The following is a 21,230-nucleotide window of genomic DNA, read 5'->3' on the forward strand; positions in this document are numbered from 1 at the left end:
AAAAAAATTTTTCCAAGACTTTTTGCACCTGAAAGCAAAATTCAGTTTACAAATAAGCTTATAAGGTACATGGAAACATCTAAGAATGGTTTAATCATCCAGTGGGGGCTGCTCATCATCATTGCCTTACAAGAAAAGGCAGCATTTGGTAAGGAATTACTTTCAAAATATCTTCTTTAACAATGTTACCTTTTTCTCCTGGAGGGCCAACTCTACCTGGACGACCCGGAGCACCTTTCTCCCCCTTTTCTCCGGCCTCCCCTATTAACATAAAAAGAAAGAAAAAGAAGAATCATATTAAAAAAAAAAAAGAACTATTTTCTATTGGTGTTAGTGACAAGAGCGTCATTTTCCGTGCTGAAAATACAAACCTACTAAAGAGAGAAAAAATAAAAACAAGTGAAACATATCTTGAGAGCTCTGAAGCACAGAGAATAGACTTTCCTGCAAGGAACGTAGACACTGACAAAACCAAAGTCAATAAGTTACTGAACCCTCAAGGCTCCAGTCAACACTACAATGACAACACTACAATTTAGTTAAGAAAAAGCCTCAGAATCAGGCCTCAACTCAACACATAACCTTCTGTTTCCACATTCTCCAAGCACATCTTCAGTACACAACAAATATTGCCTCTTTATAGCAAAGAATACCAGAGGACACGTTAAAGTCCCAAGTGAAAATGGCATAGCCATAACTTAAAATTACCAAAAAAAAAAAAGTTTATACCAAGTACTGAGTGAGAACAAATCTATAGGATAGCACTGCTACATCCATCATTTACTGGATCATTTCCAAGCGTGGAAAACTGTCTATTTAATCTGCATTCTCACTTACATATATCTATCACGCCTTCTGATTGTCACGGTTTGAATCACCACGAAGTAATCACTAACTATATTCACAAGACTCATGTTACATTATATGCATTGAGCATATTTAAACATAAAAATATGTATGTAGCAATTGGACAGATCAATACAATGGGAAAGGCATTGCAACAAAAGTGTGATGATGGAAGGATCGGCATGATAGAAAGGTGCTATAAAGGAAGAAGATTGCTCACATGTATCAAAAGACTCTAGGTTCACAGGGGAAAGTTTCACCAAGGAAGGATCTCCAACCAGAGAACCTTCCCCAGCTAGCTGTCAGCCCTAAAATGGGGTCTAAGAGAGCTGCAGCCAGGCTCCACTCCTTCCAGTCACGCAGCTGAATTGCCTTCACCTGTGTCCCAGGGCTGACTGGGTCCTTTTCCCAGGTGATCAATCAGTGGTTCAGGCCATGATTCAACAATTCCCATACAGTGTGCCTACCTGGTGTCTTTCATTGGAGTCGCATAAATTGTTTTGTCCCCTACTATTGTTGTTTTCCACTTATATAAATTTAAAAAACTCTTAGGCAAATAGAAATTTAAAGAATGATTGCTGTGGTTTAACCTGGCAGGTGGCTCATCACCACACAGTTGTTCGCTCACTCGCTCCTTCCCAGTGGAAAAGGGGAGAGAATGGGGAAAAAAAACAAAGTAGAACTTGTGTGTTGAGATAAATCTACTTACTAAGATAGAGAAAAGGATAATATTATGACTATTTATATACATGTTTATACAAACGTAAACAACAAGTGATACACAAGCAATTGCTCATCATCGCACAACTGATCCTCAGCTACCCACCCAAGCAGCAGAAGAGAAAAAGATGAACTCCCACTCCTTTCAAAACTCCTTCTATGTGATGTCACACGGGATATGTGTATGGGATATCCCACTGGCCAGTTGAAAACAGCTAAGCTAATTCTGTTCCCTACCAGCAACGTAGACCCCTTGCTGAGCATAGCCTTTGCTCTGTACAACATCGCAAAGCAGCAACTATAACCATCAGTGTGTTATCAACACTTTTTTTTCTCCTAAAACCAGAACATAGCATCACACCAGGCACCCTGAAGGAAACAGTTCTGTCCCAGCTGAAATTAAGACAACAATTTAAATAACTATCTTTATTAAACAGAGTATGTAAAAGAACAGAAACTTCTACAGCTTCCACAGAAAAGAAAACATTAAGATAAAAAATCTGGAGCTAGCACAACAGCTCTGTAGCACAGGAGAGGAGAGTGAGCATCAGCTGCCCTTGAGGAAGCCAAAGCAAGCACCATAACAAGAAGGTCAGTGGTTATCTTGTTCCCCTCAAGCTCTGTGACATAGCTGGAAGGTACATTTTAGAGAAGGACTATAAAAATGACACATAAAAACAAGCTGAAATTGCACATTTCTGATTCGCAGCCTCCGGCACTCACTCCTTATTGTACACATAGGTGGCTCAGCCCTCCATCTGTTTCCTTCTTCAGGCTGCCAGCAAGCTCCAGACCAACTCTCCTGTCTTCAGACATGCAAAAATAGGCCACTCTCTGACCTTAATGAGGACAAACTCCACATAATCCCCAGCGAATAATACTGTTAGTAGGAAACAGGCTATTATTTGGCACATTTGGGAACACCACTTCTTTATTACCAAGTAACCAATAGGTTCTCTATGATTGTCTTTCCCTCCTCAGGGCTGGTTATGAGTTCTTTGCTTCCCAAAGATAAATCCTGACAATGACTTTTCCCTGCTCTCTGGAGGCTCAGAGCAGGCTATTACAGCCTATTGCTTTACACGTTCTTCAGAGTGAAAGCTGCACATTAGGGATCAATAAAATAGATCACTCTTGCTTCAGGCCATTACACTTGCCTGCATTTATTCCTATAATAAGATGACACTGCATTCCTTAGTGAGAGTGTTTAAGAAACTTTGCCTGTGAAGAGATTACCCCATTACAGGTCCTGCTACAGACTACTTAGCAAGTTTTTGTTATTTTGTTTTAAGCAGCAAGACCTTTGCTATCAGGAACTGAGCAGTGGTCAGTTTAGCTTTGCAGTGCTACGCCTTTGTTTTTGCTGTATGTGCACTGACCATTGTGCAGGTGTCACGGGCAAAAAAAAAAAAAAAAAAAAAAAAGGGGGGGGGTTTCACTAAGTAATTTTAGAAAAGAAATTATGTATCAGCAATTTACATCAACTTCTCACCTTTGAATACTGACTTATGTAAGTAAATAAACAAATAATTAAAATTTGAGAAAGATACATAGTCTTTCCAGTCCCCTTTCTGGTTTCTGGACAGTCACTGTCCCTTCAGTGCAAGAGGCTGGGGTCATGCAATTGTACTTCCCACTCAGTAGCTGCATTGTGGCTTCCTTCTCCAGCTGCAGCCATTCCTTCTGCTCAGCATCCTCCTTGCCCCTGCCTCCTGTGCCCCAGCCCCACTATACATACACACAGCGCATCTCCCAGTGCTTTGCAGTGACAGGACAAGATGCCCAGCAGTGCTCCATGGTATTGTGATGCTCCACAATCCCAGAAGAAATCAAGCCCTAGTGCTGAACTGAGGGGCAGCAGGACCTAGCAAGCAGATGCAAGTCTGATACTGCGCCGTACTGTCATCACTGAGAGTGATCTCTGATAGTTCATACAGTAAATCTTACTATTGCTGTCATTTTGCTCTTGTGAATTCATTGGGACAGGGTTTGTCTCTGATTCTGTTTGCATTCTTCCTACTTCAAGTGACACAATCTACTGTAATAAAAATAGCACACCAAATATTAACTACATGAGCTGTTAAGCATTCCTTGGCTGATGCTAACTGCCTTCCATTACTTCTGTGTGAGTAGTATCATCAAGTAAGGGTGTAAAAAAGAATATTGTTTTTATTTATGTAGCATTAACTTTTTGTGAATTGTATGTCATTGAGTAAGATGATTATTACAGAATGGCTTAGGTTGGAAGGGATCTTAAGGACCATCTAGTCCCAATCCCCCTGTTGTGGGCCAGTTGCCACCCACCAGATCAGGCTGCTCAGGCCCCATCCAGCCTGGCCTTGAATGCCTTCGGGGATGAGGCATCCACAGCTTCTCTAGGCAGCCTGTGCTAGGGCCACACCATTCTTTGAGTGAAAAATATCTTTCTAACATCTAAACTAAATTTCCACTCTTTTATTTTAAAACCATTCTCCCTTGTCCTATCACTATCAGAGAGCACAAAAATTTGATCCCCCTCCTGTTTATAAGTTCTGTTCAGGAAGGCCACATGAGGTCTTCTCAGAGTCTTCTCCAAACTAAACAAGCCCAGCAGTCCAACATGGATCCATGGGGGATGCCACTTTTTGACCAACCTCCATCTGAACATAGAACCCTTGACAGAAACCCTCTGGCTATGACCGCCGTCCAACCAACACTTTATCCACCAAACAGTCCAGCCTTCAAACTCATGTTTCTTCAATTTAGAGATAATTCCTGCTTTAGATTATGGAAAGGAGACAAAAGAAGATGACCCAAAAAAAAAAAAAGGCGTTTAAAGGATTTTTCCATGTAACGTTTTTTCTTTACAGTGTAGTAAGCAATACATTAGGACACTGCTATCCATTTCTTCTTCACACAAAATGCACTTTCCCATTATTAATACTATTGGTTTTCTAAAAAACAGATCATTCTGTTGTCTGGATTCTCAGAGCCATAGTACTTTTCCCTCCTTCATTTCATCTTTCTCCTTTATACAGCTGAAGTTTTAGGGGGTAAAAAAATATATCAGTCCCAGACCTAAGCTGCTGACCTTAATCTCATTTGTGCCTTTTTTCTATTCTGGGTTTCTTCACTGGCTTTCTTCATTTTCCATTTCCACCTCCATTCTCATCTCATTCCCCTTCCGACATCCTTTGTTCTGTAGGGTCCTAATTGGCTTTGTGTTATTTTATTATGTCTTTTTTTTTTCTCCAGTTTCCAGTCTCTCTGCTCATTCTCATTCTCTGTGCCCTTCTTCTCTCCTTCCCTTTATCTCTTCCCGTTCTTCTAAAATTTCTTCATTTCACTCCCCTACTTTGGATGCTTTTTCCTGGTGTCTTTCTCCTTCAGGCGCCAGTTGGGCTCCATTCTCTGCATCACCTCCACCTTCTCTTTTTACTTTTCACACAATCCATGGTCTCCACAAATTCTTCCACAGGTTCCCAGTACCTCCTTTTTCCCAAGTCCATCCAGCTCATGCCTAGCAGTGGAGCAGGGTTCTGTTGCTCCATCTCTGCAGATCTTGCTCAGCCAAGAAGGAGCAGGGGGAAATCTAACAGCTGCAGCGAGAAAACCCCGTTGTGGGGGAGCTGAAATTTGGGCACACAGCCACATCAGCGCTCAGTTGAAAGTAAGGCTTGGCCACTGAAATGGGTTGGAGTTGTGCCAGCACGGTACAGCAGTATTTCAATACCAATGCTCAGTGCCAGGCCCCCTGACAGTGTAGCTGGGGCACTGATAGCTTTTTAGAGACTTCACATCAACTGGGGCTGCATCAAGCCATTTTGTGCTTCACTAAATTTGTACATCAATCTCTCTCACTTCTGCAATGCCTTCAATGCATGAAGCAGAGTGAAACCATTGGCACGTGATGGTTTTCAGCCTTCTGCGCTGTTTCCTCTTGGCAAAGGGCCAAGATTATTATCGTACTGCTTAAATGTTCTAAGAAAAAAAAAGACTAAGCTGCATATAATAGCAATAATGGCCCTTTCATAAAAATCATAGTTAAAGGTGTTAATTTTGACGGATTACACAAGTAGGGAAACTAAGGCAAAGTAGTCACAAAACTTGTCAAAGCCGCACAACTTCTCTGACCTGAAAAGCCATTTCAAAGCTCTGGTTCCCATTGGTATGGCCACCATTTGAATGATCTGTATAAGTCTGGACAACATATATTTACCTTGGTTGTATTGTTCTTTGTATTACATAAAGATTTTATTATTTTATGCTTATTCCACAGCAAATGTCTCAGTGAAACAAATTTATTCAAGGCTTAGTCATACCTCAGAAGACTTAGATGTAACAGACCAGTGCTGTTCTTCTCAACTGGAACATTACTCTCCAGTAGAAATACCACAGCCTCCATGATGGACATCTCTCTTATTGACTTATCTAATAACGGGGCTGGGATTTCACACCATAGTGGATGTTGTTGCTTTAAAATGCTAGTTCCTCCCAAATGTTGATTTCCTACCTAAGGTACTTCAGTACATGTTTAATTGCAGAAGGATCAACAGTTTATACCATCTTCGTTGCACAATAGTTTGGGGGAATATTTTTGAAAAATGCTGCTTCACTTGACAGAAAATGTAGAAGTGCTAAAACCTAACTTTAATTTTTGACTTCCTCTAAAAGGTAATCAGGCATTTAAAACCAATGGAAATTTAGCCCAAAGGAAGGCAAGTATAAGAGCATAACATACAAAATACTTCCTATTAGGACACTGCAAAATGGCAATGAAAATCTCTCAAGGTATAACACAGGGCCTGACTTTACAGTCTCTTTGTGTCAGTCATGAGTATAAACAGAGAGAAAAAAAAACTAGGGCATGTATATCAGAAAAGCAAGCATTAATGATCAGGAGTAAGTTTGGGAAACTTTGGCATGCATTCTTTATGCCATGTTAATTTTAACAGACTAATTATTCTTAAGGACATTGAAACTTCATGTATAAGGAGGCTACAGACTGGACAAATAGAAAACATACTTTTTTTGTCTTGTTTAGAAACCACCAGTGGTGCAAATGAGCCTGTTAGAAAGAAAGGATTAGCATTTGAATGATGAAGTAGACTTCCACATTACCTTTGAGGCCTGGGACAAGAATCTGAACAGAGCAGGACTCCTCTGCAATATGTTGAGGATATCCAGACCTTAGCAGTGACAGGAAGGCAAGGCTAATTAGAGTCACCAAGAAAACCAGATCTGTCTTCATAATGAGCACTTACAGGTCACTGACTCCTAAACAAAAGAATGAATAAACAATTATAAGAATTCCACAGACTTTCAACAGTTTTTGAATGTATGCAACATCTTTCTATGAACACAATATATTTTTGCATGCTATAACCCACACAGCATGAGAAGGATGTGTCAGGTTGCATGTAACACAGGCATATGTGAAATATGTAGCGTCACATTCAGCAGTTTGTTCTGGTGCTACAGTGGGTAAGATAAAGCTCAGGATGAATTTAGTCAAGAAAGAAATTAAGTAAAGTCAATGACAGGCAACTCTGCGTTCACTATTTCTCACTGTAGGCAGGGAAAGGTCAAAGGAGAAAAATCTAGTACATGGGCTTGCACTGAAAAATGTCAGCACTTAGCTGCTGCTTAGGAGTGCATAGTGCTCTTAAGAGGCAATTCAGTAGGCGATGAGACCAACCTGCAGGCCTGAAATTTCACATCCCATCTGTCCAAGCACTGAAATTGTGCCCAGTAAATTGTCTGACACAATAGCCTTCACATAACTCAGTGAGAGTGGGATGGAGATATATTTCACTATATCATGCAGTGAAGTTACATCAGAGCCTTCCATAAATCCTGAGAAGATTCACATCTGAAACATACCCTCACCTAAGCTTACATGTCAAATGGCTTTCCTGGCTGTGAAGAAATCTTTTGAAAACAAAGCACAGAAATGGAATTTGTGTGAAAAGACCATCAAAAGTTGATATTTAGGAGGTCTATAGAAATACTCTTAGACAAAAGTGTTATTTATGTACTTCTGGCATGTTTTTCCAGTCCTTCTTTCACCAAGGCTTTCTACTACACAAACAAGCTGAAAGTCCTATCAGGGTTTCAAGAGAAAGCATTCATATATCACTTTTTATAGCCCTGACACAGCTGCGTGAGTTTTACATCTAGAACAGGAAGACTGGCCTATATTACCCTCTGAGCCATGGGTCTCAGTGCCATATCTCCACAATTCTTCAACACCCCCAGGGAGACAGTGACTTCACCACCTCCCAGAGCAGCCTGTTCCAATACATTACCACTCTTTCTGAGAAGAAAGAAAAAATTCCTTATTTCCAATATTTCAGCCTAAACTGGCCAGAAAAGAGATACCAACCCTTCCCTCATCTGAACAGTCACAGATATAGTTACAGTTAGCAATGAAGTACTGCTTCCCTAGCATTAAACTCACATTCACAATAAGATTGCCACACAGCAGAACCTTATTTTCCTCGTAATGAAAAGCTTAAAATACTATACAGGATTAACTAATGCTATATTTTTATTTAAAAAAAAAAAAAAAAAAAAAAAAAAAAGATGTTAATGTTGACATTTTCACATGGATCAAGAGATTCAGGAGAATGTGTCGTTGTCGTCCCCCCTCCCCCCCCAAAAAAAATCCACTAAGCTGTAATGTCACAGTTTTATTTTTAAAATCTCAATTTTATATTAGCTATAATCTAGCAGACTGCAATACAAGCAATCTTTCTAGAGAGACATGTTGTAAGCTCACAACATTCTGCTCAGAATGCCAAGTACTAATGTCATCTACACAAGTCTCCTCTCATAACTTCAGGTGCTGATTCTGGAGGGACAATACTCACGCACACAGATGTTTACAGTATGTTTTTCCTTTCAAGAGCTTTCAGCATACAGAATTTTGCTTATGCTGCCATGACAAGGATGACTGCAGCTCATACATGCATGTCTGGATCAGCATTAAAATACCTAGCTCAGGTATTGCTGGGAGCACACAAACCCACTGAAGTACAAATCTCAGCAGGGGCTGCTCAAATACAACAGGCACAGTACCAGCAGGTCTTTGACTGATAAAATCAGGAGGAAAACATTTGCTGTGCTGTTGTTCTCAGCTGTCTCAGACCGTCACCTGCTTTGCCCATGCACACACACAGCCACTCCTGGCTGTCAGAAGGCAGATCAGACCTGGCTTATAGCACATCAGAGCGCTATGATAGCAACCTTCCCCCAGCTGCCTAAATTGTTACACATACATAAAGCTGGAATCCAACCACATTTCCCTAGAGGAAATTTTTAGCCACGGGGTAGAAGGCACTACATCCTGATGAACTTGGCATCCCAGAGGAGCTCTTACTATCCACAGTGGATGGCCTTGCTTTTTATGACAAGTCCATGGTCCAAGTCACAACAGACAGCAAGTGAAATAGGGAGCAATAAAACATAGTGAGGTGAGGCAACGCAATTCAGTTGGAAAGAATCTTCAGAGATTACTGATTTCAATTGCCTGACCACACCAGGACTAATTAAAAGTTAAAGCATATTATTGAGGGCATTGTCCGAACACCTCTTCAACACTGACAGGCATGGGGCAGAAGGATATGGCAGAGGCTTGTGCCTGGAAATCTCCTTCCAGCACCTAAACATAGGTGTTTTAACTATCAGCAACAGCATCAGTGAGAGGTGATGGACCATCGTGGGTGGTAACTGCAGAAAGAGAAAAAATGGATCCTGCCTGAACCCACACCCCCCTCCTAAAGCAATTTCCCTACAATAGGTCACACAGGTAGGCATCCGTATGGGTCTTGAATATCCCCATAGAAGAAGACTTTTACAACCTCTCTGGCCAACCTGCTTCAATGCTGCATCACTGCAAAGAGGTTCTTCCACATGTTAGTATGGAACTTCCTATGTTTAAGTCTTAGGTCATTGCTCCTTGTCCTATCACAACACATCACCAAGAAGAGCCTGGCCTCATCCAACTGACTCCCACCTCCCCTTAGATATTTATCAACATTTATCAGATCCCCTCTTAGTCTTCTTTTCCCGAAGCTGAACTGACCCAGGTTACTCAGCCTTTCTCATATGGGAGATGCTCCAGGCCCTTTATTTATTGTGGCCCTCTGCTAGACTCCTTCTAGGAGTCTTTTGAAATGGGGAGCCCAGCACTGGACAAAGTATTCTAAACATGGCCTCACCAGGGCAGAATAAAAGGGGAGGACCACCTCCCTCCAACTGCTGGCCATGATCTTTTTCATGCACCCCCAGTGTGTCCAGAAGATCAGAGAAAGGCATGTAAACCAAGTGGTTCAGATACTCAGTGCAAAGCCTGCAGATCCAGGCAGTTTCAGCATGAGCATCCAGCATCCTAGTGATAAAGACTCTCAGTGATGAATTGAAAAGCCCGAGACAGAAGGAATTGAAATGAGGAAGGTGCTGCAGTCTCTGCATTAGTGAATATAAAGGCAGCACTACCTCTGCCAGTTTCATTTTATGGGGCTTTTGACATATCTAGACTACAACTGGAAGATCAAAGTCTGGGGATATGTTAAATATTCATCTACCTTTACAAACTCCCACGCAGCTCAGGCATAGGACAGGCTCTGTCAGGGCTGCTTGTTGGCTCTGCTCTTGACAGCTCGCCTGGCACAGAAATTGGGCTGTCACACCACGACCTTAGGGGAATCACAGCAGAGAGCAGAACTCTTCAGTTTCAGGCAGGTCACAATACCCAGGCCTCTTGTGAATGCTTGGGAAATCACCTCAGACTGAGAAGAGCCAGAACAGAGGAAATCTCTGAAGAGGCTGCAGATAAACGAATCGAAGAAACCAAACCAGAAACACTGTGGATATCACTTTCAGATCACTATCACTTGCAGAAGTGCTTCTGTGCTCTCTATGAAACAAACCTACGATGGCCAGTACACCACAGCAGGTTGAAAGCTTTGAAATAAATGAAAGGAGAAGGAAGAGAAAAAATTTGCATGGTTTTCCCTTAAAAAAAAAAAAAAAAAAAAAAGAAAAAGAAAAACATCTCTAAGCATAATAATTTCAAAACAACTGATGAGCTCTGTTGGCTCTAGGGAGTCTGCCTGGGCAGCTGAGAGATGAGTTTTGTGAACCCAGATTTCTAGTGACAACCCCCAGTGAAGTCACTGGGAAGTCCAGGGGCAGAACATGCCCCAGGCTGGCTGGCAACAGCTTGGGACAGCCAGGCCAGCTGGCACCAGGCACTCTTGAACTACCCTGCTGCGGGTGGAAAGCATGGAGCTCACTTCCAGCCAGCTAATAGTTCAAATACAGGGCCCCTGCAAGTGCCAGCAGCTGCTCTACAAGGGCCGAAGGCTTAGTGGTTCTTTTGGACCTAAAAGCAACAAGATGGGTGACAGATCTGCAGAGGCATCCCACAGCTGGAAGCAGTACAGCACATTTGGGGGATGATTTCTCCAAGCAGGTTTGAGTCAGCACTACAGACACATCAGTACCTTTACAGAGTTTTCACTTCCCTGACTCCTCAAGTCCTCACTACCTGCATCCCAGTCCTGGAAAGTGTTACCTGGCAGCTTGTGTATCCTCAAATGCCTAAACAGGCTCCAAGCCACATCCCAATGGATGCAATTTGTACCCACAGTGATGTCATTGAAATGCCAGGCTACAACACAGACCTCACACTGTTTCAAACACTTTGAAGAGATAAAAGCCAGAATACAGTTAGAAGGATGGTACCAGGAGCCAGCACAGCCTAGGGATAAGTTTCTGGGATAATCAGTGCCCAGAGGCTATGGATAATTCCCTGGAAGGGAAGTCTTTCATATTGGAGATGAAACCTGTGCCACTGACCTTCCCTTTCCCCATTACAGCACTGCTGATAACCCTAACCTACACCTTGTGTTGCTCTATTTTTACCTTCTCTAAGAGTTCTCTCATTTGTCCTCCTAGCTCTCCCATGCATTACCTTGGGTAATCAAGAGTTCTCAACTTAGGCAAAATATAAAATCAGAATCAATGATAAGGCTGTTGAAACATTAGGTGATCATTTTAGCATTTCATTTTAAAGCACTGCAATGTTGCAGAAATGTTGATTTAAAGGTTAAAGCAACAAGCTTGAAAGAGAAAAAAAGAATACCCAAATGTTAATGCTGTTGGAATTCTAAAAACAGGGATTGAAACTGCTGTGGTTACAAAGTCTCTGTGAAATCTATGGCTCGTGGAGAGGCATAAAGCAGCAATATAATGCATTTCAGGTCCTGATGATGCTGAAGAACAGTGAGGTTTGCCGCAGAGGACAAAAGAGCGAGTCTGAGCTGATGAGAAGCTAACGTTAACTAAAAGCCTAGCTGATGGGAAGTCATTGGTTACTCCCCAAAGTGCATTTAATTCTGGCTCAATAGAGCAATTTCCTCAGCCCATGTTTGTGAGGTATGAGGGACTATTAGCTCTGGCTGTACCATGTAGGTGCCCTTGTCGCAGGTAGGAATAGTTGCTTTGCTTTTCATTGAGAATAATGTTTTTAAAAATTGTGAGAGAAATTTCTTCCTGATGCAGTTCTGCAGAAGTGAGTTTAAGTCAGAATTAACGTACCGTCATCTGTGCTGAACATATATAATCGGGGCTTCAGCAACGGTGTGAGAAAGACTGAGTATAGAAAGAAACAAGTACTCCATCATAATGTACAGCCAGAGGGAGATGGGACCCTCATGATTGCTTGCACTGAGTTCCAGATGTCTCACAATGTCTCCATGTGGTGTTTTTAGATGGCAGAACAACATTCAGGGAGAATCTTAGCTTTGTATTTGTCAAAAAAAAAAAAAAAAAAAAAAAAAGAGAAATAAAAGCCTCTGTTAAATGACAATCTCTCTGCCATAGCCTTGTTTGCAGCTGTAATTTGCAGAAAGAGTTTGTGATTTTTGGTGCCATATTTAAAAAAACGTCAGAAACACTGAAAATTTGATCTAACAGCCCCCAAACCCAAAATATGAAGTTCACATGAGGAAAAACTTATTTGACGGTTACAGAGCACTAGAACAGACTACTCAGGTGGTGGAGTCTCCTTCCCTGGAGATATTCAAGACACATCTGGACATTTTCCTGTGCAACCTGCTATAGCGAATCTTCTTTAGCATGGGGCTGGACCCAATGATCTTCAGAGGTCCCTTTCAACACCTCTCATTCTGCAATTCTCTGAAATACAGTTGTCAGTACTTTTAAAACTCATATCTAAACTGTCTCAACTCGGTCTTGATGCTATGCCCCACACATTTCTGTAAAACACCAGAGTCACCAAGAATCAGTGAATATCTGGAGAATGCTGTGGGAAACATTTCTGTACATAAATGAATACATATTGTTGACATATGCATTTTTCATCTTATTTCTGAAGCTTTAGGGCACTACTTTTTAACTCTCCGCATCCACATAAGCTTAGGACTGGCTGAACAAGTTGGCATATTTGTGCAGTATCTGAGCATTTAGTGCCTATTCAATCAACTTATGCTTTCCAACATATTCTTGGCCTCCAGACAAAGTTTTCCAGGAGGGCCTGACAGTTGTCTTCTTGAGGGCACCGAAGAGATGCGCAAGGCAAACTTAATCTGGGGAGCATGGTCCCAGTTCCCCAGATAAACTCTGAGGTGCAGAGATCAGGCAGATAAACACCTCCATCATCCCAACACATCCACACTAGTGAGTGCTTTCTCCACAACAGAAATACCACTCACGTATTGATCCAAAAATGAGAAATACCAGTTCTGGAACAGTCTTAAGTGAAAAAGATGGGAGCCCACAGTTCCTCAGGAGAGGAACTGCCCCCAGGAGATGGATGCTATATATGAAAGTAGCATAAACTCAGGCACAACAGATTAAAAGATGAGAAACAAGGGAAGAAGCATGGTGAAGAAGCCAAATCAAGCCTAGCAATATTTTACGGGGGAGAACAAGAAAAAGAAAAATGAGTGCTTTCTCTTACTTATCAAAATTGACTTCTGTTAACTCAGGATAAAACAGAAGGCACCACCCTAGAGCACACGTGAACATGAGAAAGTTCAGTTTCAGTTGCTCCAGCATCCTACCCCTCACTCCTCACTGAGAAGAAAGAACACAGCAGGGGAAAATAGCTTTTGCCTCCATTTTCTCATGTATTTGATATTGCATCAGCTGAATTTAGATGAGGTTCTAGGAACAAAAGAAAGCTACTTGACTGCTGCTCAATCTTTCTGAACACAGCATGTACAGCACCTCAGAAAAGTGAGCGAGGAGATAGAACTCAGCTGGCATTAAGGGATGCCTATTTATCAGGATCATTTTGCCACCAGACCTCAACCTAGCAGAAGTTACAGGCAGGCCCTTGGGTGGGATTCAGTCATTCTGGCTGAGTTTCTGAGTCTGAGAAAAATCATCCTGAGCTCCCTGTATAATCAAGTCGGGGAAAAGCACCTTTCTGTGACAATTAATTTCACCCTAAAACAGATTGGATAATTGGCTCTCTAGAGGCATGCATTCATCTCCCAGCATTGTAGGTACGTGAAGCTGGGTGAGGGAAGCCCCCACATCACTACTGGCTAAGTCTATCTATATGAGGGCTAACAGCAGCCTGACTCCCCTGCTGCAGGTACACATCACCCTCTCCTTCTTCATGCTGTCACCAATCGCAATCTGATCCCATACTGAGCTAGCATGGGTAGCTAAGCCAGCAGAAAACCATTCATCTTTTTGCAGTGTTATTTTTCAGTTGATTTAGTTGCTTGGCTCCTGGAGAGGAAAAAATGGCCATCCATTCCTGCAAAAAAATGCTGCCAGCCCTCTGCAGGAGCCAAGATAGCCTTCAGTGTGTTATAAAACTGTCCCCTCACATGCCAGAGGCATACAGAAAACAAAAAGACACATAAGTGAAAGAAATAACGGGACTAAATTCACAAAAATGTGAGGAAAAAAAAAAGAGTGAGTGCATAATTAAAGATTGGGATTTAAGATATGGCAAAATACCAGGCTGCAGTGGAAAATAATATCCAGCAAAAGATACGGAGCATTTGAGATACAGCAAGATGAGACATTTTGCAGTAGCATTCAAGCCAGAGTCATGGAAACGATCCAAGAATATTATCCTCAAATGACAAGGACATGCTTCTTGGAATGATATCCTCAATGTAACAAATCACCATAGTACAAAATCTTGCATTTGAACTGGGGCAGCAGCATCAACGCAATTTCAACAAAATATTGTTTTTATTCTCAAACTGAGAACCTGCAGGAATCAAATAACATTTGACATGTGAACCTATGCTGATACTTTCATTATCAGCTGGGATTTCATAATCCCAGATGCCTGGCAAAGGTGGGAAATAAATTATACTGGTGATACAAGGACTAAAAACACCTTCAGTAAAATGGCCAAGTCTCTACATTGGAGAAAAAGCATCATGGGGAAAAAGCAAGCCTCACAGGGAATACAGCCAAATGTCTTCACTGGATAAGTAAGCAGAAAAGGATAAACTTAATAACAATAGTGTTGTTGAATAGATTTTCACTCTTAAGAGGTCTGAAACATTTTTCTATGTGCAGATGCAGGAAAGAAAACAAAGGAAAGGAAACCCTACAAAAACAGCTCCCCAGATTAAGAAAAATAAGTGATTTGTACTTAGAAATAATTGTAGAAGCAAAAAATATGGGGAAAAAAATGTGCAAATCTGATGTGTCCTCATAAAAGCATATGCTAAATAATGCTGTCCCTACAGATGACTACACATTAATGAAGTCCTCAGAAGATAGAAGTATTCTTACACTAGGATGCTACAGTAGACTTTGGCCAATCAGTCTACATCTTTGCCAACAGATATGATCCTGCTTAGAAGACATATCAAATGGAAGCCAGCTGAAAGAAGATATTCAGTGGTAAACAACTCCCAGTGCAGCGATTATACCACAGCAATTGCACTTCGAGTCCTCTGTCACACACAAAGATTTAAAGAATGAAAATACAAGTGATTGCATTCAGGCCAGAGGTGTTTTGACAATTTGGTCTCATTCTGAAAAAGAAATGTGAATTCAGAAAGATATAGATAGGATGCGTATAAAAGAATTGCAAACAAAGCCATTTAAACTGAAGGTGTTACTTCCCTTACCCACATTCCAGGATGCTTCTTCTGCCAAGAGATTCCTTAGAATGACAACTCCCTTTGGGGATTTTTTATTAAATTCCTTTCATCTAACCAACCACCCTGAGAGATTCCTCTCTATTAATAAGTATGTTTCTAGGGAGGAATATAACAACTCATTTTAAGTAAGTGATAACTACTGGCATTTCTACCTGCTTTTGAGCTCAGCAAATTCTCTAACAATAGCCATAGATGCACCTCACACAGCCAGAATATGACCAGAGGCCATTCGTGCACACATTAGAAAAGTGCACATCAGCTATGATCACTTGGACCTGCAGACACCTCTTTTTTGTATGTGTTCAGCATTTATAGAACATTTACAACAGCAGAAGCTAATGCCAGAGCTCTGATTATGCAGCTACCAGCAAAAGAAAAGACTTCAGAGGAGGTATTAAAGGCAGTGCTAACCTTGTCCTGGCTGAAATCCCAACATCTGCCAGCTGACACAAGCAACAGAAGGATGAAAAACAAGAACAACAAAAAGACTTGCCACAAAATTATTCAGTGCTGCCAAAGGATCAACTCTGAACATATTATATCCATGTATCCAGTGCTGCAATGGTGACATTTAGCATCATCATCCCTAAAATCAAGGAACAACTTGATGCAAGTAAACTCAGTCTAGATGGACAAATGCGTTTAAAGAGGGTTGCTTAGAAGACAGAGTAAAGAAAATTATTACCAGACTCGATAAGAAAGCTTCTGACCCTAGAATCAAGTGCCAACAAATTCACTTGACAGGCCAGCATGGACATGTGCCTTTAGAGCTGAGACAGTAACATTCATACTCACTGCATCATGATGATCCTTGCACAAGCTTGACACATGACATCCAGAAACTATACTCGGGATTTGCAAAGAATGGAATGCCCGACTGTTCTCTTTTCAGGTGAAAGGTTTTCAAATGAACAGTAAAACCTCCCTAACATTTATAGTACACCGTTGAGTGTTGTCTAAGATCCCATTGCACTCATTGCACTGCAGAAGTAGCAGTGGACACTGTCTGCTTGAAATCACACATGAAAATCAATTTTATTCAGAGCACTTCAGGAATATAACTCATTTATTTATCTTTCCAAAGCTTGTGAAGATAATATGGTTATCTCCACATTTGTCTCTCACATTTTAAATGTAAATAGTCCAATCTGAATAATTCTGGAGACACATACTCATGACTCAAAGATATTTGGAAGCTGGTGAAAATCAGCACATTCTACCTAAGAACGTCACAAAGACTTACTTAAATCAGGTTCCTCTCCACTATATATCAATAAAAAAGATATCTGGGAATACTCTGTGAAGATATCTGCCTCGTCCTTTTGAAGACTGCCCTTGATAATAAAAACAGCAATAATTTTAAATGTGCCATCTCACTTTCTCTCAATTGGTTTTGAATTGAGTTCATTGCACAACTCCACAGAAATGTTGCAAATGCATCTGTGGATACTGCTGAGAGCACAGATGCACAGCCCTTCTCTTGTTCAACATCTCTCTTGCTCCCAGTATGTTTCCATAACACTTTTTGCCCAAAATTCCACTAACCAGTCAGCTATCAGGGAACCCACTTTCTTGTTAATATCCTTCTGATGACAGACCTCAGTGAGAGACATTCTTCTTCTATGTAATCAGACTTTTTTTTGCTTCCTATGCTAGGCCTTTATTACATTCTTGTCCCACGATTTATTTTGACTAGTCCTAACTACCATGCCATCCAATATTGCCAGTTATTTCATACATACATTATTTAACACATTTATTTTAGGTATATATAATGAAGACCCTTGTTTTGAATCCCAAGCAAGAGGTGATATCATATAAATCCTTCTCTGATGACAAAGTCTTACATATATTAAAATGTCCTTAGAAATGAATGATTTATGAACTCTTGTCTTGTAAAAGAAAGCATCATGTAGAGAGACAAGTACTACTTCAGGCATGCTTTGTTGATCAGCCTTTGCCATTTGGATGCTACCAAAATGATCCCAGCATTCACATCAGATGGAGATGAAATCAACTTGTGAATTGAGGTCTCTTAGACCTCTAAGGGGTCTGCCAAGGACACTTATATGCACAACTTTTATGAGCAAGTTTCAGCATCTGCTAAATACCCCAGTCCCATCACAGGAGAATTTGAAGGAATCCACAACTAAGCCTGAAAAGTCACTGAAAAAAATCAACCTGAAAATCTGAGAGAGCTATCTGGATGATTTCTTATTATCTGTGCTCATTCCACAATTACCGTATCATACTAACAACACCGAGTCACAGAATTGTAGAATCATCTTCCTTGGAAAAGCTTTCAAAATCACCAAGTTCAACCATCAGTCCAACCTACCCAAGTCCTGTCCCTCAGCTACATCCCTTAGTGCCGCATCTACACAACTCACATGTCTCCAAGGATGGGGACTCCACCACTGCCCTGGACAGCCCCTTGCAGTGTTTGATCACACTTTTTATGGAAAAAAACTAAGGTCCAACTTAAAGCTCTCCTGAAGCAACCTGACACTTGCTCACATCCATCCTTAAAAGCAGGCAAAGAAAGATGGGCACCTAGAAGCTAAACACAACCATGGACACAACCTCATTCCTAATGGTCCCCACCCAAAAACAGGCAGAGTTGAAGCAGATGTTCTTTCTACTCTTCATCTGTTTTTCCTCTTCTTCACTCCAAAATTCCCAGATGAGACCTCATCAAGTCAACACTGGCAATGCTACTAATGAAGCAAATCCTCTCTAACCTTCTCCAAACAAGAGACTGGGCCAGCAACGAAGAACTCAAGCAGCTGCAGGCCCACAGACATATAATGCTCCTAAAGGCAAATCACCAAGACCACGAATTGCTAGAAGTGGCATCTAGATGGAAGAGACAAGACCAATAATTTCTAACACATAAGATTCCCATTGTTTTCCTTTTTTTTTTTTTAAAACAGTTTACCTACCTTACAAAATCCAGTCATACCTTGTAATTGCAGTGTTCAGCTCCAAGTACGTAAAGTGCAATATTTTTAGTGCAAAAATTGGCAAAGTCTTGGAAATACTTATAAATGTTCTCTCCCTTGTATGGGTTTTTGCATGGCTAAAAACAACAGAAGATTTTTAAGCCTTTTACTGACACATCTAACCCTCTTACAGGGTCACACTTGCAAGGTCCACAGCAAATAGGGTGCTATGAAACTCACACACAGCTACAATCAAGCATTCAAATTTTAAGCTAGCCATTACTAGTATATGGGGCGGCTTCTCCTGCTTTTAATTCCCTATGAGCCCAGCCTGTGTCCCTTCCACAACAGTGCATCTGAGAAAATACAGCACAGTGCTCCTTGCACCAAGCCACATCACAGCAGCAAGTCCTTGTGCACGGGGCCTAAGGGAAGTGTGGTTCAACCATAAAGGCCAGCCAGTAGTGAAAAGCAATGCAAAGCACTACAGCTCCCAGGAGACACTGTGAGTATATTTTTGGCTAAACTCTTCTGGTTTTCAGCCAAAATACTTTGACAAAAGGACTAAACTACTCTGTAAAATTGACACTCCTCTTCAAAAAACTGCTTCATCAAAAGCCTTTCCACTTCAAAATGATTCTAGCTCAAGTTTTGGGCAGCCCTTAAGCTGACTAAATGGAGCTTTTGAAATAGTGTAAAATCACTCAAAAGTAATCAGAAAAACAGCTCTCAAAATGACGTACAATCTGTAAACTACACTGTGCAATTCCCTGCTGGCTGCAGGGCTACGCCATATTTAAAATGCCATTTTAACTATGACTTTCAGTTACATATTCTGTCTCCTTATGCCAATTTGCACATGACTCAAAAGCATGAATATGGCCCTCTGTTTACTAAACTACTGCTTACTCTCACGGTCAAGCTTGTTTAGACCAAAATTTTACACCTTTGCACATTCTAATTTTTATTTAGGATTCTTTTACACTACTGCTACCAACTTGATCTGGTTTTAACTGTATTAACTCTTGATTACAGTGGTGTAGCCCTTACTGAATCCACTGTCATCTGCTTCATTTCAGCAATGTCAGTCTTCATTCCCTGCCTCGCAGATGTATTAAAAATTTACTTTTTAAAGTGGAAAATAACCAGCTGCTGGGAAGTACAGCTACAAGGAAGGAGAAAAGCACTGAGTATTTCCAAAAGTTAAACTGAGATATCGATTATCTGTTACAGAAAATGATAACAGCCCCTTAATAAACTGCAATAAGTTTCAGTCACATAAAAATTAAAATATACCGCTTCATCCTTTGTTACTCAAAGAAAGGAATTAACTCTTGCAATGGCATTTTTACATTTTCAATAGAAACACTGATTAGGAATTCTGTGCTCTAACCCACATGGGTACTTCTGAACAGAAAGGTCCAACATTAACAGCTTGCTCTGTTCTAGCAGATATTTCCCTTACCTTTCCCTGTTGTGTGGCCATTGCCAGTCATGTTTTGCTGCTTACAAGACAGCCAGCCAACAAACATCCTTTTTTTCCTTTACGTTCTTCTAAAGAATGAAAGTATAAAAGTCACTTACCTTATGGTTGCTGAGAAAACTGCAGAACACTCTGTGCCTGCAGGGACACTGCACAGATGAACCTCATTGCTGCTGTTTACAGAAGTCTGACAGTTTTTAATTTGAAAGAGGTTGTCTTTTGCTTTTCGACAGTTCAACAAATCAGACAACACAGTTGCAAGTGTTATCTGTAAACAGCTTCCTGTTTGAAATAGATCAGCTGTCCTGCAGGACAATAATTAGGAAAGAAGTGTGGGAAAGCTGAAGAGGTCCATGATGTAAGCTTTTTATTTTGGGAATGTACTTTTTTGGGAATGCACTCTTACTCTCCCCTCCTCCTCTCTAGCAGAGAACCCCTTTTTAACCATTTAGATCTATTCAGCTCTAAGTTATGCATGCACACTGTGCTTTTACAGTACTTTCCCTCCTTTGCTTAATTCCTAACAACTGATAGTAAAAACACACAGTGTGCAGCACTGAATATGATCATGTTATGTGGATAATTAACATATTTTCCTTACTGACACTCTCCCTATTTTTGCAGTTGGATGTAGCATCCTTGACTTGTTGAGTAAAAAACATGAAACTTCCAGAGCCCACTCAACACTCCACAACATTAACATTGTTACCCACATTGTTTTTTTAAGAAAACCTCTTGATATCACTTGGTATTAGTGCAAAAAGGAGGAAAAAAAATCAGAAATCCTTCATTACAGCTTCTAAACATTTGTACAACTTTTTCCTCTTAATCAGCTGAACCATCTCATACATTCCCCAAAATAGAAATCATAACATCAGAAAGATTTTGAAATGTGGAACCGGAGAAAGCTGTGATAGCATTATGTGTGTTTGTTGGCCTTCTGATTTGTTCTCAAGGAGTTACAGGTCATCTCCATTGTAGATTTTGCTACAGGTGGTTGTGGTGCACTTCGCAACCCCAGTTCATATACTTCTCCCCCTCTCCCATAGAAGACCCCTCCCAGCACTCCTCTCCTAGCCCTGAGTA

At 40.9% G+C, this 21,230-nt stretch overlaps 1 protein-coding gene across 2 annotated transcripts in view; it reads right to left on the reverse strand.

The window, feature by feature from the left end:
- The window catches only part of COLEC11 (collectin subfamily member 11), a 34,487-nt gene extending 13,931 nt beyond the window's left edge, over positions 1 to 20,556 (reverse strand). Inside the window, exons 1-3 of one of the 2 annotated variants that reach the window (XM_042895227.1) lie at positions 20,246 to 20,556; positions 6,667 to 6,822; positions 190 to 261 (exon numbers count right to left, since the gene is read on the reverse strand). In XM_042895227.1, coding sequence (XP_042751161.1) covers positions 190 to 261; positions 6,667 to 6,796 — 202 coding nt within the window. In that variant the 5' untranslated portion in view covers positions 6,797 to 6,822; positions 20,246 to 20,556. The remainder of the gene's footprint in view (positions 1 to 189; positions 262 to 6,666; positions 6,823 to 20,245) is intronic. The other variant, XM_042895228.1, reaches the window with a different exon arrangement.
- Positions 20,557 to 21,230: the final 674 nt, after the last annotated feature.

The sequence above is a fragment of the Lagopus leucura genome, unplaced genomic scaffold (genome assembly GCF_019238085.1).
Source record: "Lagopus leucura isolate 7727_CA_CO unplaced genomic scaffold, USGS_WTPT01 Super-Scaffold_73, whole genome shotgun sequence".
Classification (NCBI taxonomy): Eukaryota; Metazoa; Chordata; class Aves; order Galliformes; family Phasianidae; genus Lagopus; species Lagopus leucura.